The sequence below is a fragment of the Salvelinus fontinalis genome, chromosome 28 (assembly GCF_029448725.1).
Source record: "Salvelinus fontinalis isolate EN_2023a chromosome 28, ASM2944872v1, whole genome shotgun sequence".
Classification (NCBI taxonomy): Eukaryota; Metazoa; Chordata; class Actinopteri; order Salmoniformes; family Salmonidae; genus Salvelinus; species Salvelinus fontinalis.
Window position 1 is genome coordinate 20,044,504 of NC_074692.1, and position 19,118 is coordinate 20,063,621.

General features: G+C 45.0%; 1 protein-coding gene across 2 annotated transcripts in view; it reads right to left on the reverse strand.

The window, feature by feature from the left end:
* Positions 1-19,118, reverse strand: part of LOC129826333 (tetratricopeptide repeat protein 28-like) — a 255,197-nt gene that overhangs the window by 122,048 nt on the left and 114,031 nt on the right. For both annotated transcript variants that reach the window (XM_055886932.1, XM_055886931.1), the window contains exons 2-4: positions 12,263-12,410; positions 2,378-2,650; positions 1,532-1,662 (exon numbers count right to left, since the gene is read on the reverse strand). In XM_055886932.1, the coding sequence (XP_055742907.1) occupies positions 1,532-1,662; positions 2,378-2,650; positions 12,263-12,410 (552 nt within the window). The remainder of the gene's footprint in view (positions 1-1,531; positions 1,663-2,377; positions 2,651-12,262; positions 12,411-19,118) is intronic.

A 19,118-nucleotide genomic window follows, 5' to 3' on the forward strand; every position in this document is an offset into this window, starting at 1 on the left:
AGAGAGAGAGAGAGAGGGGTTAAGGGAGAGAGAGAGAGACTAGCCCTTTTTCTCACTGTCTGGCTCTTCCTCTTCCTCTGCCTACCCTGCCTCCCTCATGCTCTACCTCTATTCTTCTTTCTCTCTCTCTCACTCTCCTACTCGCTCTCCCTCTCTCTCTCTCTCTCCCTCTCTCTCACGCTCTCACTCTCCCTTGTCCGTCAGTTTTTTCTCTCTCATGTCCTTTGTTTTCTTTCCCCCTCTATTTCATATCCAAACAGCTTAATCAGTCTAAATGGCATTCCTAAAGCAGCATATGTTGCCAAAGCCCCAGATTTACTGAATCATGTACAGGATAAATATCTCAATAATATCTGCATAAACATTTTGCATTGATAACGAGGAGCACCAGCTGTTACTAATGGCCCTCCCATTGGTCTCTCCACCTCTCTATCCCTCGCCTTGTCACCTTCACTTGTTCTCCTAGCCCACTTCTCATCCCTCTCTTTCTCTGACAGGAGAACCAGCAGCCGAGCCTTCCTGCTCTTCAGTCTTACCCTTCAGTCACCCTCTGAACGACCAAGACAGACGAGAGGATGCTGGACACATCACTATGACAACCACTAACAGAAACAGAAAAAAGACACTAGCCATCCATCCCCCATATGCCGTCACCCCTCCTATAGCAGAAGATAACCTAAAACTATATGAGAGACTTCTCTTACATTTGATCTTTATTTAACTAGGCAAGTCACTTAAGAACAAATTCTTATTTAGGAACAAGTCTTATTTAGGAACAGTGGGTTAACTGCCTTGTTCAGGAGGAAAACTACAGGTTTTTACCTTGTCAGCTCGGGGATTTGAACAAGCAACCTTTCAGTTACTGGCCCAACACGCTCACCACTAGGCTACCTGCCACCCCACATACTACCATCTAGAAGAGACCATCAAAATGACCCAGGAGTAATGTCTAGAGTGGTGTTCCCAAACTTTGGGGCACAGGTGGGCACAAGGGCTTTCAACTTACTCTTGAAAGTTGTAATAGTAGAACGCACAAGGTGCCATTTCAAAAGTGGGTGGTGCATAATCAGTTGTCCTCTTGTACTGTCAGTTATCGCATACCTCAGAGAGCTATTTAGAACTTATCAGAAATGCCCAGATCAAAACATAGTTTTTTAGCCCATAGATTTTTTTGTAAAGTTCGAGTCGCTCAAATATCACATGAATACACATTAGAAATGGCAAAATGTATAGAATTGCAAGAAAATTTGCTTTCAACTGCTAAATGTTCTCTGCACCCCATGACAAAATGTGTAGAATTTCAGAAAATAAGCTTTAAATCTGCAAATGTTCTCTCCCCCAACAAGAGGGGTGTGAACAATGTGTCATGAACAGTGCTTGTTCCCATGGAAATAGACATAGCATGCGAGGGGGGGGGGGTCTTCAATGCTGGTAGGGGGGGGGGGGCTGAGTGAAAAAGTTTGGGAACCCCTGATAAGAGGACACATCTCCTCATGAGTGGGATGTGGCCATGTGTGTCTCAGTCTCTTACCTCCCTGTCCTTGAGCTTCATGGCCAGGACCAGCTGGTGGCGGTGGTTGGTCAGGGCCTCGCGGTAGTTCCCCTTGGAGAAGAATGCTGAGCCCAGGTTGCCATGGGCACGGCATTCACCTGTTTGGTCACCTGGAGCAGAGGAGGAAAGGGAGGAGAAAGGACATGTAAGGGACAGTCACTCCAGGACAGAATGGGTAAAGGACAATGTTCTCTATACAAATTCCTCTGAGAACATAATCAATACTTTGTAACTTTCAATACAAGCATCTGTATACTTGTTTGTTTACCACGGAGGTTGTATACAGTACAACAGGAACATCACTACTACATGTGTTGTCATTCATTGTGGATTTACAGGGCAGTCATGGTCCTCCACCATCTTAGAGCAGTGATGTAGTGATGCGTTGGATCTCCTTGACACTGACATCCCATTATGTCCTTAAATGGAGTACTGGGCATTCTAAGCTGCTGTACAGACAGAGCTCCACAGTAGAAGTAGACCTGCTAGACCTGACCTCCGGGCCCTGGTGGGGTGAGAAGTGGAGAGGGGGAGGCCTTATTACATCTGCCTGATAGACAGGCCCCCCCATACAGAGCCATAGAGCCAGGCTCTCTACCTAAAAACCACAGCGCTCTGCTCCATCCAGACCCTTATCTCCTGCTGCTCTGCTATACACTGCCCACTTATGTGTCAAACTGTGTGGGGTCAGGAGAGTCAGACAATCTGGGATGCCTTACACACACAGTAACTCAGGACCAGATAGAGACACACCAATACACACAGATACGAACAGAAATAAACAGACAAAAACACAGACACAAACATGCACCCCTGTGGTCTCACCTAGTGTCTTGGAAACCTCCAGGTCTTGCTGCATGTATCCGGTGCTCTTCTCTGCATTGCCCAGGGACCAGTGGGCGCTGCTGAGGGCTGAGAAGACGGAGCCACGCAGCTTGAGGCTGCAGGTACCGATCTTTAACGCGGCCTCCAGGACCACTACGGATGCGGTGTGGTGGGCCGCCGTCAGCAGCTCCTGACCAATCACTGACACCACCACGAATGGACTCTTGTCCAGCTTCATCTTCTGCAGCTGCTGGTAGGTGGGTTCCAGGGACTCTATGTGGAGGGAGGGAGGGGGGGGGGGGGGGGGGGGGGTTAGGGATGGTCATGATGGGGGCTACTGGACTCATCTAGTCATGTTGATTGGTTCACCAGAATATCTTGTAAGATGGAAAATCTTAATAGTTCCATATAAACTCATCCCAGTCCTCAGTGCATCTAGTTAAGTCTGACACAATTACTGTATAATCGTGTAACCAACGATTACGGATGAAGAGCATCATGAAAATAATATAACCGTCATAACTGTTTTGACATACAGTACCAGTCAAAAGTTTTGACACAACAACTCATTCAAGGGTTTTTCTTTATTTTTACGATTTTCTACATTGTAGAATAATAGTGACGACATCAAAACTATGAAATAACACAGATGGATACATGTAGTAACCAAAAAAGTGTTAAACAATTAAAAATATATTTAATATTTGAGATTCTTCAAAGTAGCCTCCCTTTGCCTTGAGGACAGCTTTGTACACTCTTGGCATTCTCTCAACCAGCTTCACTTGGAATGCTTTTCCAACAGTCTTGAAGGAGTTCCCACATATGCTTAGCAATTGTTGGCTGCTTTTCCTTCACTCTGTGGTCCAACTCATCCCAAACCATCTCAATTGGGTTGAGGTCGGGTATTTAACCAAGAAGGAGAGTGATGGAGTCCTGCATCAGATGCCCTGGCCTCCAAAATCACCTGACCTCAAACCAATTCAACCTGATTAATGCTTATAAGCAAAAACTGAAGCAGGAAGTACAAGTGACTCGCTCAATACAGAAGTGGTCAGATGAAGCGCATGCTACGCTTCAGGACTGTTTTGTTAGCACAGACTAGAATATGTTCCGGGATTCATCCAATGGCATTGAGGAGTATACCACCTCAGTCAACACCGGCTTCATCAATAAATGCATCGATGATGTCATCCCCACAGGACCATACATACATTTCCCAACCAGAAGCCATGAATTACAGGCAACATCCGCACCGAGCTAAAGGCTAGAGCTACAGCATTAAAGGAGCGGGACACTATTCCGGATGCTTGTAAGAAATCCCACTATGCCCTCAGACGAACCATCAAACAGGCAAAGCGTCAATACAGGACTAAGATTGAATGCTACTACACCGGCTCTGACACTCTTCAGATGTAGCTGGGCTTGAAAACTATTACGGACTACAAAAGGAAACTGCCCAGTGACGTGAGCCTACTAGACGAGCTACATGCCTTTTATGCTCGCTTTGAGGCGAGAAACACTGAAGCATGCATGAGAGCACCAGCTGTTCCGGACGACTGTGTGCTCACGCTCTCCATAGCCGATGTGAGCAAGACCTTTAAACAGGTCAACATTCACAAAGCCGCAGGACCAAACGGATTTCCAGGACGTGTACTCAAAGCATACGCAGACCAGTTGCCAAGTGTCTTCACTGACATTTTCAACCTCTCCCTGGCCGAGTCTGTAATACCTACATGATTCAAACAGACCACCATTGTCCCTGCGCCCAAGATAGCGAAGGTAACCTGCCAAAATGATTACCGCCTGTAGCACTCTCGTCGGTAACCATGAAGTGCTTTGAAAGGCTGGTCATGGCTCACATCAACACCATTATCCCAGAAACCCTAGACCCACTCCAATTCGCATTCCTCCCCAACAGATCCACAGATGACGCAATCTCAATCGCACTCCACACTGGACAAAAGGAACACCTATGTGAGAATGCTGTTCATTGACTACAGCTCAGCGTTCAACACCATAGTGCCCACAAAGCTCATCACTAAGTTAAGGACCCTGGGACTAAACACCTTCCTCTGTAACGGGATCCTTGACTTCCTGACGGGCCACCCCCAGGTGGTAAAGGTAGGTAACAACACATCTGCCACGCTGATCCTCAACACTGGGACCTCTCAGGGGTGTGTGCTTAGTTCCCTCCTGTACTCCCTGTTCACCAACCACTGCGTGGCCAAACATGACTCCAACACCATCATTAAGTTTTCTCATGACACAACAGTGGTAGGCTTGATCATCAACAATGATGAGACAGCCTATAGGGAGGAAGTCAGAGACCTGGCAGTGTGGTGCCAGGACAATAACCTCTCTCTCAGCATGAGCAAGACAAAGGAGCTGATCGTGGACTACAGGAAAAGGTGGGCCGAACAGGCCCCCATTAACATCAACAGGGATGTAGTGGAGTGGGTCAAGAGTTTCAAGTTCCTTGGTGTCCACATCACCAACAAACTATCAAGGTCCAAACACACCAAGGCTGTTGTGAAAAAGGCACGACAACACCTTTCCCCCTCAGGAGACTGAAAAGATTTGGCATGGGTCCCCAGATCCTCAAAAAGTTCTACAGCTGCACCATTGAGAGCATCCTGACCGGTTGTATTACCACCTGGTATGGCAAGTGCTCAGCATCTGACCGGAAGACTCGTATGGCAACTGCTCAGCATCTGACTGGAAGGTGCTACAGAGGGTAGTGCGTATGGCTCAGTACATCACTGGGGCCAAGCTTCCTGACATCCAGGACCTATATACTAGGTGGTGTCAGAAGAAGGCCCAAAACATTGTCAAAGACTTCAGTCTCCCAAGTCATAGACTGTTCTCTCTGCTACCGCGCGGCAAGCAGTACTGGAATGTCATGTCTAGGACCAAAAGGCTCCTTAACAGATTCTACCCCAAGCCATTGGACTGCTGAACAACTAAACTAATCAAATGACCACCTGGATTATTTACAGTGAACCCCCCCTTTTTTGTTTTTACACAGCTGCTACTCGCTGTTAATTATCTATGCATAGTCACTTTACAAATGACCTTGATTAACCTGTACCCCTGCACATTGACTCGGTACCGGTACCCCCTGTATATAGCCTCATTATTGTTATGTGAATTTATTGTGTTACCTTGTCATTTTTACTTTATTTTATTAACTCTATATCTTCAACTACATTGTTGGTTAAGGGCTTGTAAGTAAGCGTTTCACGGTAAGGTCTACACCTGTTGTATTCGGCGCATGTGACAAATAAAATTTGATTTGATTTGAATTGAGATGGTTTGGGATGAGTTGGACCGCAGAGTGAAGGAAAAGCAGCCAACAAGTGCTCAGCATACGTGAGAATCCCAAGAGCGTGCAAAGCTGATATCAAGGCGAAGGGTGGCTACTTTGAAGATTCAAAAAAAGAAATAATTGTTTAACACTTTTTTGGTTACAATATGATTCCGTATGTGTTATTCCTAGTTTTGATGTATTCACTATTATTCTACAATGTAAGAAATGGTAAAATAAAGAAAAACCCTTGAATGAGTAGGTGTGTTCAAACTTGTGACTGGTACTGCATATATACAGTTGAAGTCAGAAGTTTACATACACCTTAGCCAAATACATTTAAACTCAGGTTTCACAATTCCTGACATTTAATCCAAGTAAACATTCCCCGTCTTAGGTCAGTTAGGATCACCACTTTATTTTAAGAATGTGAAATGTCAGAATAATAGTAGAGAGAATGATTTATTTCAGCTTTTATTTCTTTCATCACATTCCAAGTTGGTCAGAAGTTTACATACACTCAATTAGTATTTGGTAGCATTGCCTTTAAATTGTTTAACTTGGGTCAAATGTTTTGGGTGGCCTTTCACAAGCTTCCCACAATAAGTTGGGTGAATTTTGGCCCATTCCTCCTGACGGAGCTGGTGTAACTGAGTCAGGTTTGTAGGCCTCCTTCCTCGCACACACTTTTTCAGTTATGCCCACAAATGTTCTATAGGATTGAGGTCAGGGCTTTGTGATGGCCACTCCAATACCTTGACCTTGTTGTCCTTAAGCCATTTTGCCACAACTTTGGCAGTATGCTTGGGGTCATTGTCCATCTGGAAGACCCATTTGCGACCAAGCTTTAACTTCCTGACTGATGTCTTGAGATGTTGCTTCAATATATCCACATCATTTTCCTCCCTCATGATGCCATCTATTTTGTGAAGTGCACCAGTCCCTCCTGCAGCAAAGCATCCCCACAACATGATGCTGCCACCCCCGTGCTTCACGGTTGGGATGGTGTTCTTCGGCTTGCAAGCCTCCCCCTTCTTCCTCCAAACATAACGATGGTCATTATGGCCAAACAGTTCTATTTTTGTTTCATCAGACCAGAGGACATTTCTCCAAAAAGTACGATCTCGTCCCCATATGCAGTTGCAAACCGTAGTCTGGCTTTTTTATGGCGGTTTTGGAGCAGTGGCTTCTTCCTTGCTGAGCGGCCTTTCAGGTTATGTCGATATAGGACTCGTTTTACTGTGGATATAGATACTTTTGTACCGGTTTCCTCCAGCATCTTCACAAGGTCCTTTGCTGTTGTTCTGGGATTGATTTGCACTTTTCGCACCAAAGTACGTTCATCTCTAGGAGACAGAACGCGTCTCCGTCCTGAGCGGTATGACGGCTGCATGGTCGCATGGTGTTTATACTTGCATACTATTGTTTGTACAGATTAACTTGGTACCTTCAGGCGTTTGGAAATTGCTTGGTCTTGGCTGATTCCTTTTGATTTTCCCATGATGTCAAGCAAAGAGGCAATGAGTTTGGAAGTAGGCCTTGAAATACATCCACATCCACTTGACTCAAATGAAGTCAATTAGCCTATCCGAAGCTTCTAAAGACATGACATAATTTTCTGGAATTTTGCAAGCTGTTTAAAGGCACAGTCAACTTAGTGTATGTAAACTTCTGACCCACTGGAATTGTGACACAGTGAATTATAAGTGAAATAATCTGTCTGTAAACAATTGTTGGAAAAATGACTTGTGTCATGCACAAAGTAGATGTCCTAACTTGCCAAAACTAAAGTTTATTAACAAGAAATTTGTGGAGTGGTTGAAAAACAAGTTTTAATGACTCCAACCTAAGTGTATGTAAACTTCTGACCGACTGTATTTGTATTTTTCTTCTGTGTGTAGCGAACAGCTGACTGAAGACAGGACGGCTGGGCATTCGTGCAGTTGAGTCCGTTTCAGCGGTAACATGGACTCTTTACAACATGATGAAACTTTATTGCGCCTTGCTGAATCAAGCAAGTGTTGTAGCAGACGAGTCTTTAGTTGCCCAGGCAACGCCCCCTCCCTGCAGCAGAAGCACATGCAGTCAGGAGCGGAGGAGAGAAGAAAATGTGTGTCCAATATATTTTGGCTGACCAATAACCGTCATCCAGAATTCCATGACTGTCACATCTACTGTGTTTCAGGGAGAGCAATCAGTGTGTCTTTTGTTGGCTAAATGAGCTGAGCTTGTCTGAGTGATTGCTTTAGAACATGGATTTCACTGACAACAAGACAAGCAAATGAATACACCATTCACAGGTACCACTATTATGGGCAATTTAATACAGGGCAATTTCAAAGACCACTATATAAAAAGCAGCACAGTGAAATTATATTTCTATGTTCTCTTCATTTTTTCATTCGATGTTGCAGTTTGAGAGAGAAAAGAAAAGCCTGAGTGGGTTTTGAGGGCCGGTGAGTGTTAAGAGTGATGGTGAACATGCTGCTGTAACACACAGGGGAGAGAGGCAGAGGAATGCAGAGCGGAGAGGAGACACACAAGGTGACCTTTGGGAAGGCTGAAAATGCACACAATACTATAAATCAACGGTGGGCAACGCAAGGTTTGGGATCCACAGCCCCTCCAGATTACTGACATTACCCGCCAGCCAGCCTGCCAGCCAGCCCGCCAGACAGCTAGGCAGCAAATTGGGAGGCTGACAGGGAGGGGGACGGGACAGGGGTGACATCCTGTGTGTGTATGTGTGTGTGCGCGTGCCTGCCTGCGTGTGTGTACTGTATGTGAGTGCAAGTGTGTGAACATGAAGGGGAATATGAAATATACCTGTGCCCCTTCTGCAAATATTTTTAGCAGAGTTGCAGTTAATTAGGTCAACTCCTCCCCCACAGAGGTTTTTCTGTGATGTACCTACCTGTACAAGGCAGATCGTGCCTGCAGTCAGATGTACTGTATGCCTGCTACTGTATCAGTCATGCCCATGCACTTAAAGACCATGACACTCATTGATTCAGACAAACACTTACAAACAACAAAATACACATTAACATTATCTGAATAGTCTGGTGATAGTACCAAGCCACCCAGACTGAAACTAATATTCACCACACACACACAAAATGATACACGTCTATAGTCTTCACACAAGCATTCAAAAATATAATTGATGATGCTATTTCAAGTGCATCACTCGTGTTCCAGCGGTTGGTAGAATGTAACACTAGCAGAAACACTGTGCATATTATATCCATTCATAGCTGGTAATTGTATTCAAAGTGATACACAGAGTAGTGTCATAAATCAAACATTGCTATCTCTCTCTCTGTCTCTCTTTCTCTCTCTCCATCTTTCTCTTTTTCCCTCTCTCTGTCACGGTCTTATTCTCTCTCTTTCCCAAGTCCAAGCTCCAGAGTTTCAGCGACAGGACCTTCTCCAGGGATGATCCAAGGCTCTGGAACTCCTTCCCTCCAGCCATCCGTGACTCTGAAATCATCACCATCTTTCAGTCCCTCCTAAAGCCCAACCTCTTCACCTTGGCCTACCTCTAAGCCCCTCCCCACAGACACTCTCCCACACACACACACACACACACACACACACACACACACACACACACACACACACACACACACACACACACACACACACACACACACACACACACACACACACACACACACACACACACACACACACACACACATACACACAACACCTGCTCGCTCACTCATACACTGACACATCACATTCTTTCCTCTTATTTAAGCTCCTCCCCTTCTCTTTGTTTCATGTTTTTGTTACTTCCTGCTGTTAGACTGGCGTTGTCTTGTTTTGATATCTCGGTTTAGTTTCATTGAAAAGTCCAATGTACTATTAGTACCAATCCTTTTACAAACATAGAGTAAATATCATCCACAAGTACATAAACAGGTACAGTACATTCATATATAGTTCCTTCTCCTGCTCTCAGACTTGGTTTCATAAAGGGGAGGCCCTGGGAGGTTGGTGACCATTACAAATCCATGTAGCGTACATTCTGTTTCCCCCTGCCTTTAAATACAACCATGACTCATTTTACCTTCCCATTTCACAAGCCATTCTCTTCTTTGGGTCTGTGACTGTGAAGAGGCAGAGAGCTGACTGCTGAGAGGGCTAAAGTCCTCCTGTATCCTACGTCTGTTTTTCTGCATCTCCATACATACTAAAAAGAACATACTAAAAGTACTATATTTTCTCATCATCATAATCATTATGGTGACATTGTTTATTATGGGGACATTGTCTCTCCTCCAACCCTAAGAGCTCAGTCAGAGAACTTCAGAGCTGGTCCAAGATAATAATAATAATCATTTTGTGGGTTCTTATATTTGTTCTATTTCACACATGCACAAGTGTGTATTATACGCATGTGTGAATTTGAAATGTGTTTTTTTGCATATCCCAACTCTCCCCGAGACTCCCTCGGAGATTGGGGTCATGGCCAGGGTCAACCATTGTCAACGACGACCCTGGAGCAATTAGGGTTAAGTGCCTTGCTCAAACGCACATCAACAGATGTTTCATCTTGTCAGCTCGGGGATTCAAACTAGCAACCTTTCGGTTACTGGCCAAACACTCTAAACACTAGACTACCTGCGGCCCAAGTTTTCGGGACAAACAGAACAGAAGAGAACCAAGCCCATTTACTCTCAACACTACTGACTACTGATTGGGCTTAATTTCTCTCATTTCATTTCACTCAGCGATATTCACCGCAGGAAAAAAAGATGCATCAAAACCTTGATATCTGAGGAGTTCGAAGCTGACATAATGATCATAGGCGGCAGAGAAGAGAGTCGGGGATATAGAGGGTTCTGAGAGCAGTTTCCCCTCCTTTGAAAGCTCTTTGTTGTGGGAAACACAAAGGCGTAGAGTACAGTAGAACTCTGGACTCATGGAAAATCTTTCAGATCTATACGAGGAAGAGAGAGGGAACTAACGTCTGTGTTGTGTCGTGTGGGGAAAAGTGTTTGGCAAAGCCACAGTGACAATGTGAGAATGTAATATTGTTATACTAAAGTAAAGTAAACACAAACAGTGGTGATAGTATCCTTCAGGGGAATTTTATACACACTTTTTGTCTCCTTGAAGACAAAGGACTTGAATATGTTTTCTTACTTTCATTATTTCTGTGCTTTGTTCACTGTTTGAATGAGCACACCTTTATCTGTCTCGCTATGCCCAATGACTAAACATGTAAAGAAAAACATTAAAGTGAATTTGAAGACTAAACAGATGTATGTGTTGTCCTGAAAACAACAAGTAGCTACTTGACTAATACAAGTTGGATGTATATCATCAGTATGTGAGAGAGATCAGAGAGAGTGGATCCACACGGTTCTGTTCTGTTCATCTTCTTCATTACACTTCAACTCTGTATTTAACTAGCTGGGGCAAAAGTTTAGTAAGACCCTAGCGACACCAAACTCCAAGCGAGGGGAAAATGAAATGAGTGGGTTTGGTAATCCCCAGGTAATCCTGGGAGGGGTGTGTTACACGGACGATAAGACGGGCTGGCAGCAACACGCCATCTTCGACTTCAGCGAGAGAAAGCAACGCTTTCCTACCTTTTCCTTATCACAGGGTTTTGGCTGCACAACAGTGATTATCCTCCCTGTTTGCTGGCGTAACGCTGATTATCTTCCCCCTATGCCAGGAGCCCCTCTGAGAGGATCATTGCTCTTAATCCCCCGACCTAGCCCCCCCTAACAAACCTTGGACTGGCTCCCCCCCTCCATCGCTAGCTGCTTCCCTCCCTGGCACCATGGGAAACGTGGTAAACAATTAAGAGATTAAAAAGCCTGGGCCAAGAGCTTCTCCTATTCTACTGAGAGAGAGGCCTAGTCAGGTCCACAGTGTTTAGTGTTGGGCCCACTCTCAAGTCCTTTTGCTGTTAGGCTTCCAGTGACAAGGTTTATGTAATCAATGTACCTCAGATGGGTTTTTCACTCAGTGCTTGTTTTTTCCATGTATTCAGATACAGCCTTTCGCTAACAGGGATTGACAGAGGTGCTCCATGCAGCCTAAAACACAATGACTCCTCTTTGAACAGAACAGAACACAGACATGTGGATCCTCTCTCTCTGATCTCTCTCACACATCATGGAGCAGGGAAGTCACAGAGTTTACTGAAAGGCCTGGATATTAAGCTACTTGGCGTTGGAAAATAGGCTTCATCAAGGGCAGACAAGGGCTGTATTGTTGGATGTTTATTATGATAAATAAGTATCTTTCTGATCAGCCTGACCAATAATCAGTCACACATACACTGAGACAGACAGACAGACAGACAGACAGACAGACAGACAGGCAGGCAGGCAGGCAGGCAGGCAGGCAGGCAGACAGACAGACAGACAGACAGACAGACAGACAGACAGACAGACAGACAGACAGACAGGCAGGCAGGCAGGCAGGCAGGCAGGCAGGCAGTCACTCTGACAGACAGCTAGAGTCACACTGACACATTAATTGACTGACGAGGATGAAGATTAGCGACATTTAGAAAGGCAGATAGGAAAACAGAGAGAGATAGTAAGTGTTACCTCGTAGTGGGGACTTCATGGCAGCCTCCACCATGCCAACCAGTAGCTGCAGGCTCTTGGGGTCTTGGGCCAGCCCCGAGGCGAAGGCGGCCAACGCGTCGGCATGGCGACCAAGGTACTGAAGGGCAACACCCTGTCGGAAGTATGCCTGTAGAGAGGAGAGGGAGAGGGAAGGGAAAAGAGAGAGAGAGTTAGACCCAATCAAATCATGAGAAAACATGATTACTTGACACATTGGAAAGAATTTACAAAAACACTGAGCGAACTAGAATGCTATTTGGCCCTAATCAGAGAGTACACAGTGGCAGAATACCTGATCACTGTGACTGACCCAAAATGTAAGACACCTTTAACTATGTACAGACTATGTACAGACTCAGTGAGCATAGTCTTGCTATTGAGAAAGGCAGACCTGGCTCTCAAGAGAAGACAGGCTATGTGCACACTGCCCACAAAAAGGTGGAAACTGAGCTGCACTTCCTAACCTCCTGCCAAATGTATGACTATTAGAGACACATATTTCCCTCAGATTACACAGACCCACATAGAATTTCAAAACAAACCCAATTTTGATAAACTCCTATAGATATTGGGTGAAATACCACAGTATGCAATCACAGCAGCAAGATTTGTGACCTGTTGCCACAAGAAAAGGACAACCAGTGAAGAACAAAAAACATTGTAAATACAACCTATATTTATGTTGATTTATTTTCCCTTTTGTACTTTAACTATTTTCACATCATTACAACACTGTATATAGACATAATATGGCATTTGAAATGTCTTTATTCTTTTGGAACTTTTGTGAGTGTAATGTTTACTGTATATTTTGTATTGTTTATTTATCTGTTTACTTGCTTTGGCAATGTAAACATGTGTTTCCTATGTCAATAAAGCCCTTAAATTGAAATTGAATTGAAAGTGAGAAGTCCCTACTGCAGTCTAGCTTCACAGCATGGGGCTGCAAACAAACACATTACCAGACACACTCATTTAACACCACTTGCATTTTTTTCTTCACATGAGCAGTTTTCAGAGTACATGGCACCACTCTCCTTTGTATTCCCATAATAGAGCGATGACTGTGTTTCCTGTACTTGTTAATTGGATTATACATTTGACATAAACACACATGATACAGTATACACTCATCGGTTGCATTTCTCAAGAGCATGCCATTGTTTTCTATTCACACAAATGGTTTTGGTTTGCAGAGGGTATCGTCTGCGCACAAGTGTAGAGTAAAGGGATTTCTATTAGATTCTGTTGAAAGAGCTTCGAGAGGGAGAGAGAGCTAGCCTACATAATGGACTTACTTTATAGCATCATAAAAGGATAGCCATAAATAATCCAGACTCTCCATGTTATTTTTCACAGTTTTGCTATAATGACATACAGTACGTGTCCTACCACCCTGAATCTGCCATGGCCTATTTGTCGACATCTGGGCCTTTCAATAGTGTGGAGCCCTCGAGTAGAATTCCTCCTCTTCCACCAGTTTGTTGCCACTGCTCCCAGATAGCCAGTCAGTCACATGGTGGTTGAAGTGTGATTTAACAGCAGTGAAAGGCACAGATCATGTGGCCACAGCCATATCTGATACTGACACTCTACAATGTTTGGGAACATTTAAGAAATGGATTTTGTGTGTATGTGTGTGTGTGTGTGGGGGGGGGGGGGCAAAACAAATGTCCATTACCCAAAACCAATAATATAATAAAGAGAAACAATGTTTCACCAATAGGTTTCCAGTCACAGCAGCCTCTCCCCTGTCTATGTGTAGCCTGTAGAGACAGAGCTGTTTCCTGGCCTGCCTGTCTGTCTGTCTCTGTCTGTCTGTCTCTGTCTGTCTCTATCTGTCTGTCTCTATCTGTCTGTCTCTGTCTGTCTCCGACTATGTTTGTGTCCCAAGGCTGATCTGAGACAAATCCTAGTACAAAACTGAACAGAACCCAGCTCTGCTCAGCTCAGCTCCATGCCCTGAGTAAGCACTGCAGCCCAGCTCACAGCCTACTCCAGCCAAATCATTAAATCCACCCGCAGATCTGGGATGATATAAACAATGCAAAAGTTACACTAAAGTGTTCCCTTCTAAATAGCTGAGGAATGCTCAACTCCATTCTCTTATTTCAAGGAAGAGTTGAGTTTTGATAATTGGTTGTGTGATTTGCTAGCAACAACATTGAGTCACCATCAGTAGATACAAATTAAAATTCTGAAAATTCTTAACAGTATCTATGTTTGTCCTGTACAACTGCGGTCCTTCCGCGTGGTGCTGAACTTCATACTTTTAATAACACATTTGGTCAAATACAACTACTGACTTTCCCTAATTTGTGTTGCTGAACTGGAGACGTACTGGCCTTGACGTACTACGCAAGCTGAGGTCCAATTGGAACAAGTGTATTCGAGCTGAGTTGAGCAACACAAATTCGAAAAAAAGTTGGGGGTTGTAATCAATAAAAGTTTTTATTAAAAGTATGAATTTCAGCACCATGCGGAAGGACCGTGGTTGTACAGGACAAACATAGAGATTTAGGATGAAATGCTATTGCCTGGAAATACAATTTAAAGTTTGGTATGGATCTTATGTTTTTCCCTCTATAAATTTGTTCATTTTATCTGCGATTGTTTACATTTCTATATACATTTTGAAACCGCACAATGAATTTTATCCCAATAGCCAGAAGGGAGAGCCATGGGAAGCACTGAACTATAGAAATTTGGCCGTGGCAATATATACATTTTGACAGTAGATATTCTGCCAGTTAAACCAACTGGGATATTATTCCATGTACTGAGGTCGGAACGAATTGATTTGAGTGTGCTGTTAAAGTGTCTGGCAATCGTTTTATCTTAGGAAGGAAATATATCTACTCCCAAATATTTAAACTCCATCCTCCATCGGGGTCTTGAGTGGCAGTAGGGCTGATTTGGTTAGATTAATTTCGTCATTTTAATTTATCAGATTAATTTATCTATGACCTTCAATGCGTTTGGGAGCGATTGAGATACATTCTCTAGATATAGTAAAATATTGTCTGCGTATAATGAGATGAAGTGATCAGAAATTAGTTATATCCTTCGATTGATGAATTGCCTGGGCCAGGGGTTCCATTGATAATAAGAATAGCAAAGCGGAAATTGGATCGCCTTGTCTGCAGCTTCTAGTGATTCTGAATGGAGCAGAGCAGATATTGCCTGTTATAACTATGGCTGAGGGATTGGCATATCATTGATTCTTAAAGGACGTAAATGTGCATGTTAAATTATACATTTAATAAAAACTGTTGCACCTACAAACTTAGTCAAGCTGACATATTTTATGTCTAATGGAAACTACTCAGAAAACTCAATTGCTAATAACACTGTAAAAACTTGTATGTGGTTCTCGGTAACAGCTCATGACAAGAGGCGGGGATTATGTTGTGTACCTCCAATCAGGTTGATTTGTGAATTTTCTAAGAGGCTATGTGTAATATATGTATGTACAGTGCGTTCAGAAAGTATTCATACCCATTTACCTATTCCACATATTGTTGTGTTACAGCCTGAATTCAAAATTGATTAAAAAAAAGTTTTTCTCACCCATCTACACACAATACCCCATAATGACAAAGTGTAAATATGTTCTTGGAAATATTTGCAAATGTATTGAAAATTAAATACAGAAATGTCTAATTTACATAAATATTCACACCCCTTTGCTATGACACTCCAAATTGAGCTCAGGAGCATCCGATTTCCTTTGATCATCCTCAATACAACTTGATTACAGTCTACTTGCGGCCAATTCAATTGTTTAGACATGATTTAGAAAGAAACACACCTGTCAATATAAAGGTCCCACAGTTGACAGTGCATGTCAGAGCAGAAACTATACCATGAAGTCCAAAGAACTGTCTGTAGATCTCCAAGATAGAATTGTGATGAGGCACACAGTACTAGTCACAAGTTTGGACACACCTACTCATTCAAGGGATTTTCATTATTTTTTAAACTATTTTCTACATTGTAGAACAATTGTGAAGACATCAAAACTATGAAATAACACATATGGAATCATGTAGTAACCAAAAAAGCGTTAAACATATCAAAATCTTCTACTTTGAAGAATCTCAAAAAAAAAAAAATATTTACCCCCTTTTCATGGTATCCAATTGTTAGTAGTTACTGTCTTGTTTCATCGCTGCAACTCCCGTACGGACTCGGGAGAGGCGAAGGTCGAGAGCCATGCATCCTCCGAAACACAACCCAACCCAGCCGCACCGCTTCTTAACACAGCGCGCATCCAACCCAGAAGCCAGCCGCACCAATGTGTCAGAGGAAACACCGTACACCTAGCAACCTGGTCAGCGTGCACTGCACCCGGTCCACCACGGGAGTCACTAGTGCGCGATGATTTAAGGATATGCCTGCCGGCCAAACCCTCCCTAACCCGGATGACGCTCAAACCCAGAGTCTCTGATGGCACAGCTAGCACTGCGATGCAGTGCCTGCCTTAGACCACTGCGCCACCCTGGAGGCCCAAATATAAAATATATTTTGATTTGTTGAACACTTTTTTGGTTACTACATGATTCCATATGTGTTATTTCATAGTTTTGATGTCTTCACTATTATTCTACAATGTAGAAAATAGTAAAAATAAAGAAAAACTTTTGACTGGTACTGTATATCGGAGCAAGGGTATAAAACAATTCCTAGAGTGTTAAAAGTTTCCAAGTGTCACGACTTCAACCGAGGCAGGCTCTCCTTCCCGTTCGGGTGGCGTTCGGCGGTCGTCGTCACCGGCCTACTAGCTGCCACTGACTCTTTTTCCTCCCCCTCCTTATGTGTTTATTTGTATCACCTGGTTTGGGGTAATTGGCAATTAGTGTGGCTTTATTAGCCAGCCAGATTGTATGCTTCTTTGTGCGGGATTGTTCGTCTGTTGCTGTGGATTTCGGGAGTGGGTTTTGTATTGTGTACTGGGTTTGTCTCCCGTGTTAGAAGACAGGTGTTTATGACACCCAGTAAGTCCGTGTTGGACATTTTGGTTTGCCGGTTAGGCATTAAATATCACCGCATTGAAGCTCTGCTGTTCCTGCGTCTGATTTCACACCCCACCGACACCCAGGTCGTTACAGAATCCCGCACCAATTTAAATGGAGTCAGCAGGAGCAGCAGCCAACCCTCTCCCATCGATGGAGGAACGGGTTCTCCACCACACAACTGTCCTCCATCGGATCGGATCCGCCATGGACCAAATGATGGAGAGAATGGAGCGATGGGAGAGGAGTGGGCTCCTCTCTCCACCTTCGGCTCCCCCCCCCCCAGGACTCTTCATCCCCCGGCTCCAGCGCGCTCCGTCTTACGCTCCCGAGGGATTATGATGGAGCAGCGGCAGGTTGTCAGGGGTTCTTACTCCAACTGGAGCTATACCTGGCCACTGTTCGCCCCACTCCCTCGGGAGCGGAGAGGGTGAGTGTCCTCGTCTCCTGCCTAACGGGTCGTGCTCTGGAGTGGGCCAACGCAGTCTGGAATGGCCCGGACTCCGCGAAGGAGCACTACCCGGAGTTTACCCGTCGTTTTCGTGCCGTGTTTGACCACCCCACAGACGGCCGAGCGGCGGGTGAGAGACTATTTCATCTCAGGCAGGAGAAGAGGAGCGCACAGGATTTCGCGCTGGAGTTCCGGACCTTGGCCGCGGGATCAGGGTGGAACGACAGGGCCCTTATTGACCACTACCGGTGTAGTCTCCGGGAGGACGTCCGCAGGGAGCTAGCGTGTCGGGACATCGCGCTTTCTCTAGATGAACTTATTGACATGTCTATCCGACTGGATACTCTGCTGGCTGCCCGCGGGCGTTCGGAGAGGGTCCTGTGCGTTCCACCACCCAGCGCCCCGGCTCCCATCCCGATGGAGTTGGGAGGGGCCGCGCCTAGGGGTACCGGAGGAGGAGGCCCCCTCTGCACCAACTGTGGTCGGAGAGGACACACGTTCGACCGGTGCTGGGGGGGTCTGTCTGGGAGTCGAGATGTCAGGCGGAACGCTTCTCGATCACCCCAGGTGAGTCAGCACCAAACTCACCCAGAACCCCCTGTTGGTCACATGTTTGTCTCAATTTTTTTCCTTTATTTTTTCCCCTCTTCCCAGCATAGGGCACTAGTCGATTCAGGTGCAGCTGGGAACTTTATGGATCGCGGACTCGCCCGTAAGTTGGGCGTTCCGCTTGTGCCGATAGATTCTCCCTTTCCCGTTCACTCCCTAGATAGCCGGCCATTAGGGTCAGGGGTGGTCAGGGAGGTCACAGTTCCCCTGGACATGGTAACGCAGGGGAATCATAGGGAACGTATCAGTCTCTTTATTATTGATTCGCCTGCGTTTCCAGTGGTGCTGGGTGTTCCCTGGTTGGCCCGGCACAATCCCAATATTTCGTGGAGACAGGGGGTTCTCCAGGGGTGGTCAGAGGAGTGTTCTGGAAGGTGTCTGGGAGTTTCCATTGGTGCCACGTCGGTGGAGAGTCCAGACCAGGGTTCCACGGTGCGCATTCCCCCCGAGTATGCCGATTTGGCAATCGCTTTCTGTAAAAAGAAAGCGACGAAATTACCACCACATCGACCGGGTAGGGATTGTGCGATAGATCTCCAGGTTAACGCTGCGCTTCCTAAGAGTCACGTGTACCCTTTGTCCCAAGAGGAGACGTTGGCTATGGAGACATATGTCGCGGAGTCTCTGGGACAGGGGTACATTCGGCCCTCCATCTCACCCGTCTCCTCGAGTTTCTTTTTTGTGAAGAAAAAGGAGGGAGGTTTGCGTCCGTGTATTGATTATAGAGGTCTAAATGCCATCACAGTGGGGTTTAGTTACC